General features: G+C 35.6%; 1 protein-coding gene across 1 annotated transcript; it reads left to right on the top strand.

The window, feature by feature from the left end:
- Positions 1–21499, top strand: LOC144438237 (cysteine-rich venom protein VAR8-like). Its single transcript, XM_078127284.1, has 9 exons — positions 1–107; positions 11542–11699; positions 15150–15416; positions 16017–16117; positions 18837–18916; positions 19399–19434; positions 19727–19828; positions 20215–20343; positions 21311–21499. Exons 1-9 carry the CDS (start codon positions 68–70, stop codon positions 21385–21387), a joined length of 990 nt encoding a protein of 329 aa, XP_077983410.1. The 5' UTR covers positions 1–67; the 3' UTR covers positions 21388–21499.
- Positions 21500–23155: the final 1656 nt, after the last annotated feature.

Below are 23155 nucleotides of genomic sequence, written 5' to 3'. Positions count from 1 at the left end.
ATCAGAACGGCAGACAGATTCATTCCGAGGGTACATTTTTTTGTTGGAAAGAGAAAAGAGACAGAGAATGTTACTCACCTTAAAGTTCTCGCTACTTCTATTAACTGGTAAGTGGATACTCTTCATCAATTTATTGATGTAGTTCGAGGTGTTTTTTCTTCTTCAAATATTATTTATACTTTTATAAGATAGCCGAATCGTCATTACAGTAAGAAATATCAAACTGTGTAAGATATCCGAATCGTCATTACAGTAAGAAATATCAAACTGTGGCGACTGAGAGCTTTGTGAATTTCGCGAAGCAAATATTAGGTTAGTTACACCTGGATTGTTTATTTTTTTTGTCAATTTCTAGCTTTGCGAGAACTGAATGTCGACATTTTATGTTTCGATTTACATCATCGTTTAAAAGAGCGTCATTTATAATAGAGTATCAAATTGATAAATGTAGAAAGCTCTTCTTGAGATTATTGAAATCGGCATTTGTAGTACGTCTCCTTCTAGTGAACAATTTGCAAGTCATTTCAATCAAATTAATGATTAAAGGGATAACATGTAGTAAACAAACTACTTCAATCACAAAAGGGAAGAAGACAAACGTTGACAATGACATCGCAATTTATCTTTTCTGAAACAAAAGAGACAACACATCGTTTGACGTATGTACCTTTCGACTTTCCTTTGAGCACTGCCTGTACGTCGAAGCGTTGGTGTTTTGTTTTCGCGAATACAGCAAACGTATTGTGACAGCATGTTCCACAATAGCATTCAAAGACACAATGCGAAGCAAATCAATACCATTAACAATAAAAAAAAAAGTGACAGCGACTTGCCTATTGAAGTCATCGAAATTTAAAATCAGAAGGAAATAACTAAAAAAAAATCTAGTAAAAAAATATATTTTGGAAGTATTTCTTACACCAATAATCACCAACATTTTAAAGATAAATGATGTATTTGAAAGTGTTTAGCCTATATTAACAAACGTGCTCCGAAAATAATGTTGTACGTTTTCAAACAGTATATCTGCATCTTCTCCTTGTGACAATCTTAAAATGATCAGTTTGTCATTCGCGTTTATGTCTTAGCGTTTTTCTGAAATAATACATATACATATACATATACTTACATGTAAGCCACCCTCATAGAACACCTCACCCATAGAATTGTAGTCTTTATAGTTGTATTATAGCTTTTAAAGATAAATTTCCAAATTATATCAAATCAACGTGGAAATGAAACCTGCAGTGAGTGAAGTGTTAAGAGAAAATCAGCAAGAGGAAATCGAGTGAGATATTTTGCATTGAATGACTATGGTTCTCAAAAAGCTTGTGCACGGAGGGACTAATTAGCTTATTTATTGTCAATCTGAGAACGCGTGTATTACTTTCCATAGTTCCATTGAGCATGTTGCCCCAGCAACCGTATCCCAAAGATAACATATATAATTTATACCACTAGTTACAGCATCACCACAGTTAAGGCATCGTCTTTTAAATCATTAAAGCTATATGGAGATTATAACAATTTCCAATCTAGATTACGTTATCCACATCTCTCTCTCTCTCTCTCTCTCTCTCTCTCTCTCTCTCTCTCTCTCTCTCTCTCTCTCTCTCTCTGTATGTTGTCTACGTTCTGACAATCTTTTTTGTTGCTTTTATCTATATTTTCTGCGTCTCTCATTCCCTTTCTCCCTTCCTCCTCTCACTAATCAGCAGTTTACACGAACCCCTACTCCATATCACTTATCCTGGTATAGAAGTGCACTCAATTTCCTGTTCATCCGAGATTGATCAAGATTTATTGTACCTTGTTCTGACATTTCAGAATAAATGTTCTTTCTCCAACAAAGCTATTTACATTTAATGTAACTTTTCCATTTGTTTCTTTTTTGTCGTTAACATATTTCCAATATTATAAATCAAATTTTACTATTACTATTTTTTATATTGACACTTTGGTGTGTATTGGATATGGGAATTTCAATTACTGTACAAGATACACAAAGCAGTCCGCATCGATTTGAGACACATAGTAATTTTCCACTTGAGATAGCGTTATAATTTTATTTAAGGCAGGGTCTGCACTATGTTGAATTTTGACCATGACTACCCCTGCTATCCCTCGACATGATACATCCTTTACTGCAGTAAGAGAATATTGTTTTGCATTTGTAATTCGAGATCTATCCTACCACAAAGGATGAGAAATCAATACCAAGGTAAAATGGCATACATCCGAATTGCTATGACATGACATCTATACATCATACCGCGCTGAATAAGGTACGCTCTTTGGGCAATGCTTTTCAGATTTACTCTTAATCCCTGATTATTCACAATTTCGTTCTCTACATCATCTTTCATTCAACGATTATGTTCCCAGGAAAATGAATGATTTAGCGAGATCATATCAGACATCCACGTCTTTGCCCCCCCCCTCCTTCTGATGTTCCTGAAGGTAGTTGTATAATTAACAATAGCACATTATCACCGTTTCGTGAAAATATGGACATGGACATTGTCATCTTGTGATCACGTTTACCACATCACGGTTCTCGATGTTAAATCTCCCTAAGTAGCAGCATTTGCATAATCTTCTTCGCAACCTTTATTTCCCACATTAACTGCAGATCGAATATCATTATGATGCAGGAAAAGTATCATGGCTCGCATTATTTTTTATCAACCGTTGTCTGTCGTAGAGGATGATGCAGACCAACATGAACGTGCATCAGTTTTCATCATGCAGAATAGATGTGACATGGTCTTCAAAAAATCAAAATCAAAGAGGATCGTACAGATCACAGAGGAAGATTTGATTTTCTTGCATAGACCCAGGTACAGCAGTGTAAAGCCCGCAGTACCATCTTTAGCTTGTACTAATGCCTGTATTAATGTACCCTTTCCCTGGGGGTCGTACAACAGTATCTTCCGATCATAGCCATGTTAATCTCCGGTCTTTTATCATATTAGCGTTAGATATGCAGCCAACATGACGTTTTCCTAGACCTCTGGCAGGTGACTCTATTTACAAAAAAATGGAGTTTTGTTAAAACAGCATAACATTTTGTACACAAACACAGACAGATAGACAGACAGACAGACAGACAAAGAGACAGACACACACACACACACACACACACACACACGCACACGTATATTATATATGTATGTATGTATGTATGTATGTATGTATGTATGTATGTATGTATGTATGTATGTATGTATATGTGTGTCAATTATTTTATAGTTCTGATCAACGTATTTTCCTTGTAGTCTTGATGCGACAACTTATTTTTGTAATCCAATTTGTATTGGATTATTTTAACGAGCCATCAAAAATCTTCAAATATAGAATAAAACAAAAATCGCACTAATACTAATAAATCATCGAACCCATTCAAATACTTTTACATGTAAATGACTGAGTCTGCATAAGTGCCGATCAACTGAGATTTGTAAGTGTAAAAAGATAAATAAATGTCGTGATCAATTTAGAAACGTTATAGAGCTAGATAAAATATGTTTCAGACACTTTGGGACTCTGAAATTATTGAAGACATTTTTGCGGTACATAAAAATTGCATTTACTTTCTCTGATTTACTCGAATAAATCTAGGAACATACATTGCAACATTGTAAGCTAGATCATCAGATGTTATGTGTATTCTAATCCACTACCTTTTAGAAACCGAATTCTGATACATTATGTAGAAAAACCTACAGTATCTCTACAAGGATATATACACACGTAGACATGAATAAAAGTGGGTTTGTGTGTTACTATATTAGAGAGATATATACAGTCCCCCCTTTTTTAAAAATATCTTTCCCAACATCACTAATATAAACAGAATATACAATCGATAAACAGAAATTGAATTGTTCCATGCCTCGCGGTCTAATCAGATGTATATAGTTTACTTTGCCGTGTATCTATCCTTGGCCGTTTTACTTTACAAATCACAGAAAGGCCACAGAAAAAAGAATTTTTTTCTGGTCAGCGCGCGCATCACTTAAATACCTCCTCATTGGTCTTTTTTCTGTGTTTGTCCAGCTCATGCAATCTGCAGATCCGTGGGGAAGACAGAAAAATAACCCTCCCTACTTCAGTGAAGACATCTGCAGAGCCAACCATGCACAAGCAAATGACCTGCCCCATATACACACTCACTCTAAAGTACTAAATAAAAAGAACAGTACTGTCACAAATAGTAGACTGAGTGATAGGTTTGTTGAGAATTTAAAAAAAAAGCGTCGTCGCACCATTTTAGACAAACTGTCCTGACCAGAAATAATTCTTTTTGTTTTTGGCCTAACAGATGTTGCTGTAATATTACAAAATACTGTTCCCAAATCTACTCATCACTCTCCAGATTCTCCTCAGCGATATTTACGTCATTTCCGACACTTTCCTGTCCACTTGAATTTTCTTTAGGTTTCTATAGGTTTGCAACATGTTATCGGGTAATTCATGATCAGATTTACAAGTGTTGGCGGTCATTATCTTTTGCTAGTTCAAAATATCAAACCACCTTATGTTGTCTCTTCAAACATGAACTTGTCAACCCCCCTCACCCCAAACACTCACAAAGCAAAGCAATAGTAACCCCCAACATTAACTGTCTATAATTAACTCACCATTGTTTCCTCTGTGTATCTCCTCAGTCATGGGGTTCAGTCTAAACTGTCAAAGAAATCCAAACTCAAAGCTTGAATTATTGTTTTTTGACAGGCTGTCCTGATTCAGTCAACCATATTGTTTTGACTTGTCATATATGTCAGGTTTTGTAATCGTTTTTGTAATTTAAAACCAGATTTAAACTGAACGACAGACAGACATCCCATCCCTAAATACAACCCTCCCTTGCGGAGAGTAAAAGACAAAATTTCAAACTGCCGAAGGGAAATGTCAGGACACCTGATATGAAATTTAAATATTTAGATACAAAAGCCAATCCGAGACGGATAAACAAAGATAAGTAATCTAATTCTGGCAACCATTGATACAACATATCGTATTTACTTTGAGGGTTGAGTAGAGATTACATTACAAGTTTGGTTTTGTTGAAGTTCTGACAACCACCACAATTTTTGATAGTATCTAGCTGGTGAGATTAACATAATATTACGGAATAAATCATATCAAAATCGTCAGTTATATACCTAAAATACCGAACTTAATGTGTTAAGCCTGCATTTGCTGTAAACGGCGTATTTATCTCTTTTTTCGATCAGACAACCAAAATTATATCATTTGAAATTCTTAAAGTACCAATAATTAGACATTGTACATGTCAATTAGAGGCCTATTTTCTCTGTAAGTAGTATAGTAATATGTTGAAATCGTGATTGATTGGGGTGCTGATTTTTGGGTGTGGACCCCAAAATTTAATATTTTATAGGATATATAATATTGTACCATACTATGTGTACTGCTACACAAATGTGTTTACCCACAGGCATTCAACACAGGCATTCAATACATATGATGGTGAACAATCATATGAGTAAATCATTCTATCTAACAAAACAGTTTCAAAAAAACGTTCCAGATGCAGCTTCAATGCGTCACTCTTGTAATTTTAAGAGACCACGTTTTCATTGATCAATACAAAAAGTAAATCTTATGTCATTATAGGCTCACTTTTTCAACGTAAATGACAACCTATATTCAAAAACGACATCCATTATGTGACTAGATATGGTTGAGTTCCAATTGTTACAAATGTTAAAAGTTGAACATTTGGGTCAGATCTGCAAAAGACTTCGTGACACTTGTACAATGGTATAACATCTATAATACGTTCTGAATGTGCAAATAGCCAACAGGAACATAAAACCATTGTATGGGAGACTAAAATTGGAAACCGTCCTTTGGTCATTAGAGGATCATGACGTACTTCATAACACGAAGTTGCGAATTGGCACATCTTTTTTCTTTGCGCTTACGTGCTATGGCCTACGTAAATAACGTGATTTGGGAGAGAAACCTACGTAATAAAAGCATGATTTGGGATAAATATGTATAAAGTTCAATAGGGTATCAAATTGGTGGTGGAAAGTTTTCCTGCTTATTTTGGCAGTGTCTTGGCTTTGGTTATTCGATATGACTGACCCATATTTAGTTAGATTGTGTTACACCAACGAACCACCTCTACGATGTCGGATATCTTGATGTGCGTGTTCATACCAGATAGCAATTATACGTTTGATATGTTCTGCTAACAAGAGACAGACATACTGAATTGCGAACACCCTCTATCTCATGCAAAATTATAATCATTGCATATATATGACTACCATGTCATGAATGGTTTCTCTTACATACATACATACATACATACATACATACATACATACATACATACATACATACATACATACATATATACATATATACATGCATGCATACATACATACATACATACATACATACATACATACATACATACATACATACATACATACATACATGCATGCATGCATACATACATACATACATACTTACATACATACATACATACATACATACATACATGCGTACGTACATACATACATACATACATACATACATACATACATACATACATACATGCATGCATGCATGCATGCACGCACGCACGCACACACACACACACACACACATACATACATACATACATACATACATACATACATATATACATACATACATACATACATACATACATACATACATACATACATACATACATACATACATACATACATAGCCTACCTGTGTAGGAGAAACGCTACTACACTAGATCCGCTATCCGAACTGACATTTAGATTTTGTGAATGTTTGCTCATCGAACTCATCTACAAGCAGTCCTCAGCTATGCTGGCATTTTTTTTGGCTCGTACACTGAATTACTACAAATGGCAAATAGTTTCGACAATCGTTGCTTGCAAGCATTACATCGTGATACACCATCACGAATATGTGATTTATGGATAACAGCCTTCGTTTGAATCAGTGCTCTTAAACGGTAACAGATAGACTTACCGTCTTTCGAAATGTAATACAAGGCGGTATACCGAAAACGGCTAAATCTGTCATCTTTTTGTCTTGAATTCCCATCTTGGCTAATTGCTTCTAGAAAAATAATGAGAGATAACACAAACCTCTTCTTTCCAGATGGTTGTTGTCTAGGACTGACGTCATCATAAGATTCAATATTACAATGATGCCAACTAATAGTGCATCGAATTCTTCTTTAACGGCTGATATTATTGAAATAGCTATATATACATTGTTGTGCAATTGTTGCTAAAGTCACGGATATATCACTTTCTAAATATCTATTAATCTCAACGGTTAACTACATCTCTCTGTAAATAGCGTCTTTTAAAAATTTCTTCTGATATTCGTTTTTCCCATTCACTAGCTCTGATGAAGGGTAGTGGTCAAAAACAATCAAATGAATTATTTACTGATGTGTTGTATGCGATGATACAGGTCGTAATTGGATTTCAGAAAGCGTATTGAAAAGCATACTTTAACGGTTTTGTTACTTGTATTTGTCAAGTATTGATTAACGTGCATATATCATTAAAGTTCGAATCAATCAGGACAAGGACTCTCATCAAAATCTTCAGACTGGTTTTCATGTATGTATGTATGTATGTATGTATGTATGTATGTATGTATGTATGTACATGTATGTATGTATGTATGTATGTATGTATGTATGTATGTATGTGTGAATTTATTGCAAATCAATGCTGGTAACACAACGAGACAAGATGAAAAGTGAACATGTACACATAGTGTAACTGCTCCATAAACCTCCTAACTGTCCAAAAGGGAGTCGTGCTTTCCTAATTTTGAATATCATGTGCTCAAACTTTGTTATTATATTGGGTTTCCCTAATAGCTGAAAACACAGATGTTTTAAAGGCGTTGTGTTGGTTACACACAATTTGAGCAGCGATGGTTTCTTACATTTTTTGAAAGGTAATCAATATTTTATAACTGTTCAAAGTCGAGTCAAACAGAAAGTGCGCGAAAGAATACAATAAACCGTATACTGATTCTCTGTGATATGTGCAGCTGTTATGTATAGTGTGTTATGACATGGGCAAAGGAACTTCACCGATTTTATCAGTATTGGAATACATGTACAGAAAATCGATAAACTAACAATGAAGAGAAAAGACGTGCCGTCAGAAATTTATAAACTGTTGAAGTAGCTCTCGATGAATCGGACAGATATGAAACTAGAGATTCAGCTGTCTTTACCTTGGTTCATTAGTTATATTTTGAGCGGAATTCATCACTTACGTTGAGATTTTTCATTACGTTCTACAATACATTACATTTGTATAGCAAATATTTTAACAGATAAGGTTGCATATATTCTTCGAAGACTAATACACAGGAAAACCTTGTCGAAAACATTGGAATTTCATTATCTACCCAATCTGGGAAATTAACATACTTGAATGGAGGGTAGGGCAAACAAGTGTTGCTTTCTAATCTAATTAGTATGCAGGTAAACATGTAACACGTTCAAAGTCAACAGTAATTTCATGAGTCATTGCCGACTTGTTAGTCGAACAGGTAACCGCGTAATGAGGGCCGGGTATACCAATTTCCTGAATTAAATGAGATGAGATTAGCCTAGCTTTTAAGAGATTACAGTGGTATCGATGAAAATAGCAAAGGAAATGTTACCAGAGTTCTTCCGATTGGTATTCTTTTGATCTTCCGATTATACATAATTGGTATATTGCGAAGTTTAAACCTCTCAACCACTACGAGCTTAATACCCATGCATGTCACTCATGCTATCTTAGACATGTAACATACTCAAAATGGAAACGGCAGATATAGATTAAATTGACCACAGATTCTTCTTAATCTAATATATTAAGACGTCATTTGACTAAATAAATTTAATCCTCAGAACACGTGGAATAGTATGCAGTGTGCCTACGCGCTCAACATGAAAAGCAATAGAGGAAATTGTCCCAATATAATCCAATTGAATCTAATGGTATAATTTGATGACGTAAGTTTTAAGTCAGAGGTTCTTATGTGAAATGATATCTTGAGTAACATGATAGTGTATGTATGGTTAGCGTCAGTACCCCCAAAGTGCAGTGTTAAAAGCTTAGATTTAAACTCCAAAGACATTACTTGTACTAGCTGCTTCTGAAAATGTAAAATATCACTAAGATGTGATAGTTTAAATTTCAAGTTAATATAATCCGTGGTCATCGTGACTACATCGCTTTTTTACTTAACAATTTTTTATTTCGGTTAAGTCTCACCATGCATATTAAGGTCCCCTTTTCATTGGATTGCTACTTGATTTCATTATTTGGTAGGTAGTTAAGTAGGTAGGTAGATAGATAGATAAATATATATATATATATATATATATATATATATATATATATATATATATATATATATATATATATATAGACGTACGCACGCACGTACGTGTATGTATGTGTATGTGTGTTTATGTATGTACACGTGTGTATGTATGTATGTATGTATGTATGTATGTATGTATGTATGTATGTATGTATGTATGTATGTATGTATGTATGTATGTGTGTGTGTGTGTCTGTGTGTGTGTGTGTGTCTGTCTGTCTGCCTACCTGCCTGCCTGCCTGCCTGCCTGTCTGTCTGTCTGTCTGTCTGTTAGCAGTTGTATAAGCCCATGATACCTTGGGCAGGAAATAATAACAGGAAATGGTTGCAGCTGTCCGTTTATTTCGAATCATAAAACGGAAAACATGAATTGGGGATAATTTGAGTTTGAGTATTTTGAAGGACGTTTTATTTGGATCGAAGTGGAATTGAATTGATGCTAATTGTAAGTACCATCAATGAAATGAATTATAATATATCATATCATATATCAATTATAGCTAAAGAGACTCAATGAGCTGATCGTGAGTCAATACCAAAAATAAAGACATGAACGAAGTATCTGTCATCTCAATCCACAACTGTCACATTTATACTAGACTTTTATGATGTTCAACATGAATCACAATACGGTATTTCATCGTCATATATTCAAGGTTTAAGCCCAAGGCGTTGTCGTAAATTCACAGCACATATCTTGTTTATGTGAGTATCACACTCGTGTTCTAACAGTTGATATAGTAAAATTTGTAATTTATCCATGCAGAGTACTGTATTCATATATAGTGTTTCATCAATAAAAGTATAATATTGGTTGTGTGCGTGCTGACGATGACAATGTGCTCGTAACTAACTAACTAACTAACTAACAAATGTAAAATTGTCACAGTTTCTTCATTTTGTTTTTGGTCCCAAATGTTAGCTTTATTTCACAGCGATGTACCATGTCCACTATTTGCTTTTGCTTGTTGCTTTAGTGATATATTGGCCAAACTAATGACGTAGATACATAGACGTGGGTTATATTTCCTTGCTCTAACCATTAGGCATAATAAAAAAATTGTGTGGTTCCGAATACCCTCAAGTTTAAAATAGGTGGGGGGGGGGGTTAGATAGATTTTTATTTTATTTTATTATATTTTTTTCTGTGTGAGTGTCTAGTTCAGGTTTTCCAAATGGTCTCTGTGTTGTTCATTTCTTCCTATCAGATGTACAGCCGTTACAGATTGAAAGAACAATTTTATTTTGTCTTTTTAAGTTGATGTCAGTTTTCGCATCCACTGTTTCTCCTGTTTTTATTTTTGTCTCGAACACGTTAACACATTCTGTAAAAAAAAAAATTGAAATCTGTAGTCAAGACAAAAATCTAATTGACATTGTACAGTGTGTCATCTGGTACAGCAAAAATGATCAGAAGTACTCACATAGTGCTTTGCTGACTATATATGTGCATGAACTGGGCATTTCTTGTGAGCTATTGTTCGCTTTAGCATTTACAAAAGAAAAGGCAAAAAAAGAGAGGAAAAGTACAATTGTTCTATTTTAATCCATTGACATACATAATATACATGTAAAGTATTAGAATGTATATCATTTTGCGGAGATCTGCTGAGATAATCGTAGGCCACAAAAATGGCATTTTGTAATGTATATGATATTGCGGAGATCTGCTGATGAGATAATAGTAGGCCACAAAAAAGGGAATTTTGTAATGTCTGTGATTTTGTGGCCATCTGCTGAGATAATAGTCGGCCACAAATATATAAATTTTGTAATGTCGGTGGGATTTTTGTCGTATCAGAAAATCAAAAGAAACCTTGTTGTCTCGCCAAACGATACAATTTAGCAATTCTTGTTGCACCTGTCGACATCTTCCTTTTACTCAGTTGGTTGCCATTGTCATATAAATTCTTGAGTTCATATCAATATTATCTTGGCGGCTTATAAGATAAAGAATCACCCAATTTAGAATGTGCAGCAGCAAAGAAAGGGTATGCATAAAGTAGATTTAAGAAGTATTCAAATATATTTAGATTCGGATGGTGCAATTTGACTGATTAGCAATAATCTAATCTGCGGAAATCGTGATTATTTGAAAATAACATTACCAATCTCTCTATTTGTTAGTTTTCAGCAATCAGCAGTGCTATGTGACGTCACTACATCTTCGAGAATATCTTGATGGGGATAGTCAACTAATACTGGATGTGCACAACTCTTTGAGATCACAAGTTGGTATATTGTGGCAAAATGGCGATTACGACATATCAAACATGAATAAATTGGTATGTATACAAGTGTTATCAACGTAAAGATGCGGAAATATAAAACCTTAATTTGTTTTTTTCTTTGTTCAAGAAACTTTAAAGCCATTCTCAGTTAAAGTAGATAAAAAAACAAGGGTTTAGTATGCACAATATTGAAATACGGGTCAAAATGATACCAACGTCCAGCTATTTGGGAATCCAATATGGCCGCCAAATACTGTGTTACCTCTATGGGAAAATTAAAGATTTCCGTGAAAGCAAAAAAAGGTAAACCACCAAATTTCTTTTATTTATTAATTCAAAGGAAATTAGGTCTTTAGCTTTCATATTGCAAAGTTTGGAGATATTGCAAGAACTTGATTTTTTCTGGGAAATATGTCTAATCCGTAATTCTTAGTGGATAAGATATTATCAGGCGAAAAAAGGGGAAATTCAACTATGCGTAAATTTCGATCTGCTCACATTGCCTTCATAGTATCTTTACAGATCGTCGTCAAATCGCCCAAATTGCGCCAATATGTACTTTGTAAGGACATGTGAATGATCAACATGTAGCAATTGTATTTCTATTTGTGTCATGTCAAACTATAACATGTAGCAATGCTAATAAGTGTTTGTTTGAGAGAGACGACGTTTTGCTTCTACTCAATTGGTTTCCAGTGTTTCCAGTGTATTCCAAGAGCCAAGCTGTCTGTCTGCTCATCATTATCCCTGAACTTACAGAAGGCCTTGGGGGTTCAACAATGTTTCATAAAGACGACTCTGGATATATCCATGACACTTTAACAGTCATTCACACTTTGTTCAGTCCACTGATTTACGAAGCTCATATATGACATCAATATGATTTGAAGTGATCAACTATAGAAGATGTATGCCAAATCACCAAAAAGACGGCCGCTCTACTTTATAACTGAAGTGATGGCTTGACGCGCTGCTTCAATTTATCACAGTGGCTACACATCTCTCCATCCTTGCTGCTCAAACAACACCTGCGTCATGGAGACTGAACTCTACAACCACACAAAAAATACAAACTGTCCTCTCAGAAAGTTCGTAAAGATAGTGTACTACAAAATCAGTGCACACACACACACACACACACACACACACACACACACACACACACGCGCGCGCGCGCGCGCGCGCACACATACGCATACACATACATACATACATACATACATACATACATACATACATACATTCATACATGCATGCATGCATGCATGCATGCATGCACGCACGCACGCACGCACGCACGCGCGCACGCACACACACACACACACACACACACACACACACATACATACATACATACATACATACATACATACATACATGTAAAAGATCTCCTATGGCCCAAAACGTGATAAAATGTGTTTATATATACATGTTTGCCTTAAAATAACGTTTATTTCCACACTTGCCTAATTTTCTTTAAATTCGCCAACTACTATAAATCAGAATAATTCCCACTCCTCAGTTTATGGTGCATTCTCGTGGGTCATATACAGGTAATGCACTACAACACTAACGATGATGGATTCGACTCTTGTTTCCTGGTTTTCCTGTTGGCTGTCAGCTCTCTGACTCAGTGGAGCCCCAAATCACGATTACTGGATCATACAGAATGAACGTCAAGTGCCATCAGGAAGAGACGTACAAACCTTACTATAAATCAGAACATATTACTTCAGGCAGAAAATCTTAAACGGACACTTCAAGAAATTCAGACTCACTGTACATTTTTTTCGTATAAGGGCTGTTATAGAGAAACATATCTATCTGTCAAAGTACTTTGGTTGGTCCGTACAGCAATGGTACGTGAAAAGTGTACAATCACGAATACGGATATTTTATTGCCTATCAGTACGAGATGGGAACGGCTGAAGTCACGTAAATTGGGCTTTTCAAGTACCGCAACGGTATTTTCAGTGCTTGATATAGACTGTCTTCGGTGATACTTCTCCCTGTTCGAATTTACCGAGCAATTATTTGACCGTACTGCATTTGTATACCTTTTGCGATATAGATCAAAAGAGTCGAGCATGTTCCTATGAATAAAAAGGCGGGCTTCCATTTAAATATGAATTCAGACGTGAATGACTACAAAAAAACTGAAAAAAACACGTAGATTTCCAATAAACAAAATTGAGAAGCCACCAAACGTAGAAATGCATGTGCATGTGACAAAAAACACCCTATTATACATTTGGTATCTCTTCATTATTCTTTGGTTATTTTCACACCTTATAATGACAAGGTCAATTGTATAACAGCTTGTCATAGTTATATATATTCGGCTTTCACGTCATCAGTTTGTACGTATACGTAGATGTTACGTAAACTAGGACCAAGAAAGGCCAATGGACTAATTTGGCTTAGAAGAGGCCTGCTGTTCTCTGGGGCGAGACATTATGGGAAGCAAACAAAATTCACATCTTCCTTTGCCCCAACAATGCTGAGACTATAGCTTCAATAGTTGTGAAGTTCCTAAACCTTTGACATTATGTCCCGCTCAGTGAACATAAGGCATATACTAAGACATGCCGATTTGTCATAACACTATTTTAGAAAGCTCATGTGATGTAGAGTTGGTGTGAATGACTTGTCTGAGTTCCGCCATATTCAAAGAATTTAAGGCTAAGATGAGACTAGCCTTGTCCTTGCACCTTTTAAAATTAACCCACTTGTTGGGTCAGCAAAGACAACTTAAAAGTTAATATATGGAGTACCGGCAATATGTGACGAATATGTATAATTTGACATATAAAAAGTAGGACTGGTGTGCTATGTTTTCTATCTTCAAGACAACTTTTTACAAGCTGTAATATTTGACAATGTTTATCACTATACAGTACTTCTAAATTATTTTCATGTACATTATAAACCTCACTTGAGAATCACAACCATTATTTAAAAGAAAAATCCAGTGAAACTTATTCTGCCTTTAGTTAAGTACATACTTGTATTGGTTTCTTTTGTATATACACTTTGGGGTGATAAAACAGTACCTCAGTGAGTTTAATACTGTAAAGATATCCTACTGCACCGTGTATGTGTTCGGCCATTTTGTGGATTTCCTGCAAGGGTTTATGGGTAAACCCGTGGTGATTATATCACATTTACCCAAATTGAAATCTTTATGCATCTCCGCTTTGTATTTTTCGAGATACAAAGGTTAGGATGAAGGCAGAAATAAGTCTGACTGCATCTTTCCCTTATTGTACATCATTGGGCATATAGAGCTTTGTAGTATGTAGTCAAATAAGCTATTGGCTTTAATAACTTGTCTGTTATGACAGTGGTCGATTTGTCGTATATGGTGTCATCTCCCTAGGCCCTATCGTAGCTCCTGACATTATTTTTTTTTAATAGAACTTTGCAGTCATGTTTGTTTCTGTAGCCTGTCTATATATTTTTTGTATTTACTGAATCTTTTTTACGTGGGAACTTGTCTTTTAGGTATGGGACTACGAGTTGCAAAAAGAAGCTAAAAACCAAGCAGTGTGTGAAAATATCGGAAAGGATCAGGATACATCTCCACCAGCAGATTATGAATATTTTTACGGTGCTTCAGAGTTTAACAGTGTTGAACCTGGAATGAATAGAGCGTTTAGCAACAGGTACACAATTAGAGAACTCATAGAGGGTTGGTTCAACCAGAGAGAATACTACAGTTATGAATGGCAATCTTGTCTACAAGGAAAACGATGTGATGAATTTTTACAGGTGAGTTAGTTACTCAACATATCACAAATCACTATATTGCAATACAGTTGTGTTGTGTTGTGTTGTGTTGTGTTGTGTTGTGTTGTGTTGTGTCGTGTCGTGTCGTGTCGTGTCGTGTCGTGTCGTGTCGTGTTGTGTTGTGTTGTGTTGTGTTGTGTTGTGTTGCATTACATTGTATTGTATTGTATTGAATTGCATTACATTGAATTGTATTGTATTGTATTGTACTGCACTACATTGTATTGTATTATACTGTATTGTATATTATTGTATTGCTTTGTATTGCATTGCATTGCATTGTATTGTATTACATTGCATTGTATTGTATTGCATTGCATTGCATTGCATTGCATTGCATTGCATTGTATTGTATTGTATTGTATTGTATTGTATTGTATTGTATTGTATTGTATTGTATTGTATTGTATTGTATTGTATTGTATTGTATTGTATTGTATTGTATTGTATTGTATTGTATTGTATTGTATTGTATTGTATTGTATTGTATTTGGGCTGCATAAAATTATTAAATAATGCTCCATGGTATCATTACAATTGATTCATACCTAAAATTGTACTTATTTACATATCTCTTGATAGCTTGCCTGGGCAAAAGCAACCCACATTGGCTGTTACGTCAACTCTGGCTGTGTTCATGACGGCGCTATTGTTAGATTCCTCGTCTGTCTTTACAACCAACCGTAAGTTTGATTTATTTTATCTCATTCCCTTTTCGTACATCATGAAAAAATGAGTTGCAGTGCTTACAAGAAAAGCATTTCAACACGCTTCACAATGTCAAAATACCTACTGCAACGTTTAATGTCGACATCTCGTCCAACTATGAATTTATAATGCATAATTATATCAACCGTGTTCCTAATAAACTATTACCTGCATTACTAAATTTATCCGGAAAGGTGAAAGAGCATACTGCAGTACCGTAGCCTGTGGGGGGGGGCAAGGGGGCAGCTGTCCCCCTGAGATTTTGGAAAAAAGCAAGAAAAAAAGCAACTTTTTGAATACATAGCGATGTTATTAAAATCGTTATTTACGTGACGATTCCTAGCATGCGCGATTTAAATTGATGGTTCACTATTGACTGTACACTGACTCCTCGCTAATATGTATCTTATATCTCTATTGTACGCTTGCTTAACTTTGAATTAAAATGTGTCCAGTTAAAAATTGTCCACTTTTTGCAGCAAATTAAAAGAAGTGCGCACATGCACTGTGCATTTTCCTCAAGTAACAGTAGTCTTGAAAGTCTCCTTCATTTGAAGATAGCAAGTCGCAATTATAATGTCAGCGAGTGTAACTCATAAAAAGACGGAAAAAGTCGTTCAACGTGAGGTCGCCTGTTATGCTGCATGCAGTGACTCCGAAGATGCGCTCGATCTTATATTAAAACATTTCATACTGATAAAACGGCAGATCTCTTTTGGGAATATTTGGTGGCCCTGAAAAACTATTAAACTAAGTACGCAGTTTAAGATCCACTCTTTGAAGATCCACCTTCAATAATGTGTTCGACGTTGTTTTTGGTAAATAAATGTCTTTGATATAATTATCTCATCGCACACATTGACACTACCGTTATTCCGCAATTCATTTTGAAGCGACAATTTGCTATGGAAAAAATGGCCCTGAATTTGTAAACAAAGCTGTACCTTCGACATCAAAATCCACACTTCCATTTCTATTTTAATGATAATGACAAGGAGAATTCACTGAGTTCACCCTGGGTTTCGACATAAACGCGGCCATAAAAGTTTTAGGAGTTGGGTAAGGCATGGACAGTGGAGGGGGAGAAGAAAATTATTATTTTGTTGTGTTACTTATTTGAGAAAGCACCATCCATTTTTTTTACTTTGAATGTGACATCTTTTCGGCAACTACTTTGAAAGATACGACATTAGGCAAGAAAAAGTGAAAAGGCTGTACATGTTCAACCTACGCATATATTGTTTCTGGTGATGGGCAATATATTATCATGCGGGCTTCGCATTTTTTTTCAAAATTAACGATATTTCAATAGTTCATGTAACAATACACATTTGAGTCTATTCAAAATTATATAATATCTTATACAGTGGTTACTTGGCTCTTATGATGCATATAAACATGAATTGAGATTAAATTAAGCTGTTGCATATCCAATGTACACTAAAACGAATTGAAAACAAGTTTACGACCATTGGAGTAGGCTGAGCAGTCATTGGGCCATCAAAAGTCTTAAAGTTTTGAAATGTTTTACTTTGGGATTTTTTTGGAGCCAAATTAAACTTCAGGAGAAGTCATTTACAAAGTGCACATCCGCAAAATATCTTTCAACTTTGCCACAACAAAATGCACTTCCAGATAATATGTAATGCATAACATAAATGTTTCAATTCTGGTATTTTATTACCATATTCAAGCATTGTAACACTTTAAATTATGTCTATGGTTTGATATTTTATGCCTCTAAATGGCCTCCTACGCTGTCTTTTTTCAGTTTTTTTTCACCCTTGGAGTTGTCTCCTTCCAATCAGTATCTCCCAAAACAAGATGGAAGGTGTCTGGCTAAGTACCTCCCTGTATAGGTTAGAGCTAATTAGAGACATCTCCTTATGTATGTGAAATCCACATCCTGAGTAAAGTAATCTCGTTAGGAGTATTATTGTAGTTGGCTATTCTTGTGCATCATTGTACCATATGATCTCCACTGTAGTGTAGGTGACAGAAGGTGTGGCTAATAATGCTTGAGTTTCATTTGACGAGGCTTAACATTTTTTTAAGAAGAGAAAGAGAGTGAGAGTAACTACACCATTTGTTTAACCGTAAATTGTGTACATTTCCTAACTGTAGCTATGCAGACAAATTGCAAGAGATAGTATCAAGATGACTGAATACGTTCTATCTAAACTCGACCTGAAATATTTTGCTAACATTATATATGGTTTGTTTTTACATCCTGTCAGGCATTGTGAAAAAATTAAATCGACCTACCTACCCAATGTGATGAGTTAGGTTACCCGTTGACCAGCATTTTTTATTTTTTTCTGGCCTTACATATGATATTTAATTGCGTATGGTAAAATAGATATTATGTAAATTGTATGCACATTTGTGTAAATTATCACCTTTCTACATTTTAAATGCATGATTGCACAAGACAAAGTGCTGTCCCCCCGCCTTGGCAATTTGGTCAGGCTACGGCCCTGCAGTCTATCCTGTTGCTGTCATAACATGAAGATGGAGTGTTACCATGACAACTAACGACTCCGTAGTATCTGAGGAAAGGTGTGAAAGAATCACTGTTTGGGTTTATCCCAGCCCATACCCTACTCGTGTCGGGTCTAGGATCCCAGTAGCGATATATAGTTTCATTGTACCTAAGGTGATATTTTACAAATTGATCTTCTAATTTCTTTGCAGTTCAACCCAGTTTGAGCAGCCTTTCTTGATAGGAGAAGAATGCTCGCAATGTGATAATTTCTGTGAGAATGGACTGTGTGGTAAGTAGGGTACAAAGTGATTCAATATAGCACATGCCATATTCCGTATATCGGAAAGACAAAGGATTGTACAGTTTAGCCACTAGGGGCGCTGTTCAAAAGCAGATGGCAAGTTGGTGGCTGTCTCAACCAGTCCAAAAAGTTCTATTAATTTCAATTCAGATGGAGGAAATATCAGGAACTCACATAATTGTAATAGTCGCATGTTGCCTTCAATTGAACCCTCGATTTTCCCCATCTGGGGCGCCCTCATGAGACACTTCTTTCGAAAATGACAGCAATTTTGGTAGCTGGAATATTGCGTGATAATGGAAGGAGGTTATAATGACACAACACATACACAACAGGCAAACATTATGTGTTCAAAATAACTTATCAAAATCATTTATACACGACTTGAATACTATCAGAGGGATTTATTTTGGAAGTTATTTCATACTCTATATAAACAACATTTATATGTGTTCTCGTGTACTTCACAGTGTCTGACTGTCTTGCAAGTAAAGGACGATCATGTGGTAAGTAAGCCTTGCACTAATAAATACCTATTTGCTAAAATTGTTAGAGTTTGAAATAATTGAAGTGGAAAAGAGAAATTTTCGGAGAAATTACGTTTTCTTGATTAATGAGAGCCGAAAGTACCGGATTGAATCAAACTCAAATGAATTCATTATTAATGGCAATCATAACCAATAACGACGATAAAATTTTGACTACAATGATGTTCATGTTTCACACCATTGCAAACGATTTTTTTCAGAAAGTCAAAAGGTGTCACAGATGATTGAGAAAATACTTCTTGTTTTTCAGAATGTAAAAAATCTTGCAACCATCCTATCGTCGGTGAGGGCATACTCAACAAGGCAACCTGCACATGTGACTGCAGTTATGGAACAGGCATCGACTGTGAAGGTAACGGGAAAGTTCTTCTTTTGATCAAGATAGAGTTTGCCTAGTAGGAAAATGCAAATAGGATTCCAGGCGATTATTTAAGCTTTTGAGGTGTTTTTTTTATAGTAAAGACACACGCCAGGGTGTTGTACCAAGGTGTTTAAAACCCGTGTGTCTTCATGAAATTGCAATTTGAAAAAAAGGGCAAAATAATGAATCACGGGTCTCACTTTTACATATATGTAAACATACAGTACCAGTGTCATCAATAATGCCGACAGCAGAACAGAAAGGGGTTTGAGTTTTTCTTAATTCACACATCCCATTGTACATTATATTTATGACTGCTTGTAAACCTATATTTTAATTAACTCTTTATCTAATTGCCTACGTGTCATGTACCCTAGAACCGTGTGAAAACCCCAAACACTACGAAGATTGGGATATATGTGCCGATATGGACACTGCTGAAAGTTGTATCGATATGCCGGACTGGCAAGCAGAGTGGTGCCCAGCGAACTGTGAATATGGTTGCAGTAAGTAACGAATACATGAACTCACGTCCAGCTTTAATAGCGCCACGTGCACCTGTATGCTTTTAGAGTTTCTTCAACTAGCAGTTCCGATGTCCTATAATCGTGCCTACTTCGATGCAAAACCTGGTAGTAGTAATTCTCGTTAACTTAATTACGGGTGTGAATATATTAGAGCGCCAAACCAATGCGAACACAATGTTTTTAATAGCGTCTTTACCTGGATCATTGCAGTAAAACATTTACCATAGCGGACTGAAGTCACGCTAATCGTGAAAAAAGTAAAGTTATATAATTTCTACTTTTCTGTTGATGACGTCATTGATTGAACTTGTCTGTTGGTGACGTCATTGGGCGAGAATTTGTTATAAAACCGTATAGGTGTACAGTTTTTGAATTTAATATAATTATGTCTTTCGTTAAGATGACACATAGCTGGATTGATTGATGGATGGATGGATGGATGTACGGATGGATGGATGGATTGATGGATGGATGGATGGATGGATGGATGGATGTACGGATGGATGGATGGATTGATGGATGGATGGATGGATGGATGGATGGATGTATGGATGGATGGATGTATGGATGGATGGATGGGTGGGTGGATGGATGAATGAATGAATGAACGAATGGACGAATGGACGAACGAACGAACGAATGAATGAATGAATGAATGAATGACTGACTGACTGACTGACTGAATCAATCAATCAATCAATCAATCAATCAATCAATCAATCAATCAATCAATCAATCAACCAACCAACCAACCAACCAACCAACCAATCAATCAATCAATCAATCAATCAATCAATCAATCAATCAATCAATCAATCAATCAATCAATCAATCAATCAATCAATCAATCAATCAATCAATCAATCAATCAATCAATCAATCAATCAATCAATCAATCAATCAATGCCCCACAACAAAATTCATAATTTCTTTTCTGCCCTTTCAGGACAATCCCCTGGTTCAGGTGAATCACTGCCAAGTAACGACAACTCAGGACTTATACCGTATCACCGCACTATCTAAGACCAAATATCTGCGACCGGCAAAAGAGTGTGACAGTGCACATTTTGAAGTAGAATTTCGAACCCAGCACGACAGTTTCAAAGTAACAACGTGGCCTTGACAATCTTCTCTCGCGACATATTGTTTATTTGCAAATATCTCTCCATTTGCTAATAGGTTTAATTTATTTCATGCGTAATTGGATACGTGTCATTGACCTTGAAGTATCAAATTATTTTTTTGACCACCCTATGTATTGTTTATTTATTGTTCTAATTTGCCTGAAGAGAAACATGTCTAAAGTAAAATGAAATGTACATTGTCATTCAATTTGCATTTTGATGTTTACTTTGTGTCCTTAGTTGTAATCTTTGTGTTTTATTTATTTTAAAATAAAGGTTATTTATTAAATCATTTAACAAATGAAAAGCCCTTCTATATGTTTTATGTGTGTGGTTAAATGTATGTGTGTGTGTGTGTGTGTGTGTGTGTGTGTGTGTGTGTGTGTGGTGCGTGCGTGCGTGCGTGTGTGCGTGTGTGTGTGCGTGTGTGTGTGTGTTCCTGCCTGCCTGCCTTCGATTTGTGGACGTTGGCAATGTTACTCAACATAATATTTGGTGGTATGTAGTGTTATGAAAATGAGTACCGTATATTTATCAAATAGCTGAGAAAGGCGTTGTTTACAGGACGCCGCCTTGAGGTAACTATATTTATTGCTTTCGTTTGGAAATGTCCACGTTAAATAAAGGTTAAATAAATTATTTCGCAATCACGTGTATAGCTCTTCTGTCCAAGAGATATGCGATTTTTAGAATTATAAACTAATTAGTGATCTCAAAATCTCATCTTAAAACCTGCACTAACTGTATCTCATCGATCAGACAACTAACAATACATTTACTGAAAATTGTTACAATACCAATAAACGGACATTGTACATGTCAATTAGGGCTGTTATATATGTAAGTAGTATTATAGCAATAAGCTGAAATCGTGAATCATTGGAGGCGCTGATTTTTGGGGGCGGACCTAAAATCAATTTGATTAGAGATATCGCACCATACTAGATGTACTGCTAAACAAATACATTTACCCACAGGTGATTCAATACTGTTCAGGGTTTACGATATTATGAGTAAGTTATTCTATCTATCAAAACAGTTTCGAAAAAAAACGTTCCAGTTTCAGCTAGTACTGCTTTAAAGGGTCATTTTATCATCCATTTTATTTATTATCTCGGACGCAAATTTCTGTGTTTTTGTATTGTTCTAAAAAAATACCCAGATAGCGCTAACAAAATGCAAATATATATAATGCTGATATTCTAGAAGTCGCAGTGTTTTGTGTATGTAAGTATGTGGTGGGGGATATAGTATTCTTCCTCATTTTTTTTCAACATGGTTAAAATCACACGAAGCATTTTAAGTGCTTGAATTGACAACTTACATATCCACAAGTATGCCGGCACATCTAAGGACTTCCCAATCGTTCTTCAATACAAGGTTCACTAGTTACAGAAATTGGGCATTGTTTTCATCACCTGCATTACAACGACTATATATGACCGACTCTGTGCATATTTCACTGTAATAACGATATTTTATTCATCCGACACTCGACACATGACACACGCATGCTGCATACTTGGACTCGTAAGCCATACAGATAAGGTGTGCATTTCGTAGTTCTACGAATGTTTAGATCAAGGATAATTGTTTACTGTTGCATATGTCTATGCAGTTCATCTAAGCCATCTAACACGAACATTTCAAACTAAAATCGCAGAGTT

The sequence above is a fragment of the Glandiceps talaboti genome, chromosome 7 (assembly GCF_964340395.1).
Source record: "Glandiceps talaboti chromosome 7, keGlaTala1.1, whole genome shotgun sequence".
NCBI classification, from domain to species: Eukaryota; Metazoa; Hemichordata; class Enteropneusta; family Spengelidae; genus Glandiceps; species Glandiceps talaboti.
The sequence above is the reverse complement of the archived record's forward strand: the minus strand, read 5'-3'. Positions and strand labels throughout refer to the sequence as shown.

Excerpts from the sequence above, each read along its gene's own strand:
- LOC144438237 (XM_078127284.1), top strand. The coding sequence starts at position 68 with ATGTTACTCACCTTAAAGTTCTCGCTACTTCTATTAACTG. Across the intron at positions 18,917-19,398 it reads CTGTGAGAATGGACTGTGTG|TGTCTGACTGTCTTGCAAGT; the intron begins GTAAGTAGGGTA and ends TGTACTTCACAG. Across the intron at positions 19,435-19,726 it reads AAGTAAAGGACGATCATGTG|AATGTAAAAAATCTTGCAAC; the intron begins GTAAGTAAGCCT and ends CTTGTTTTTCAG.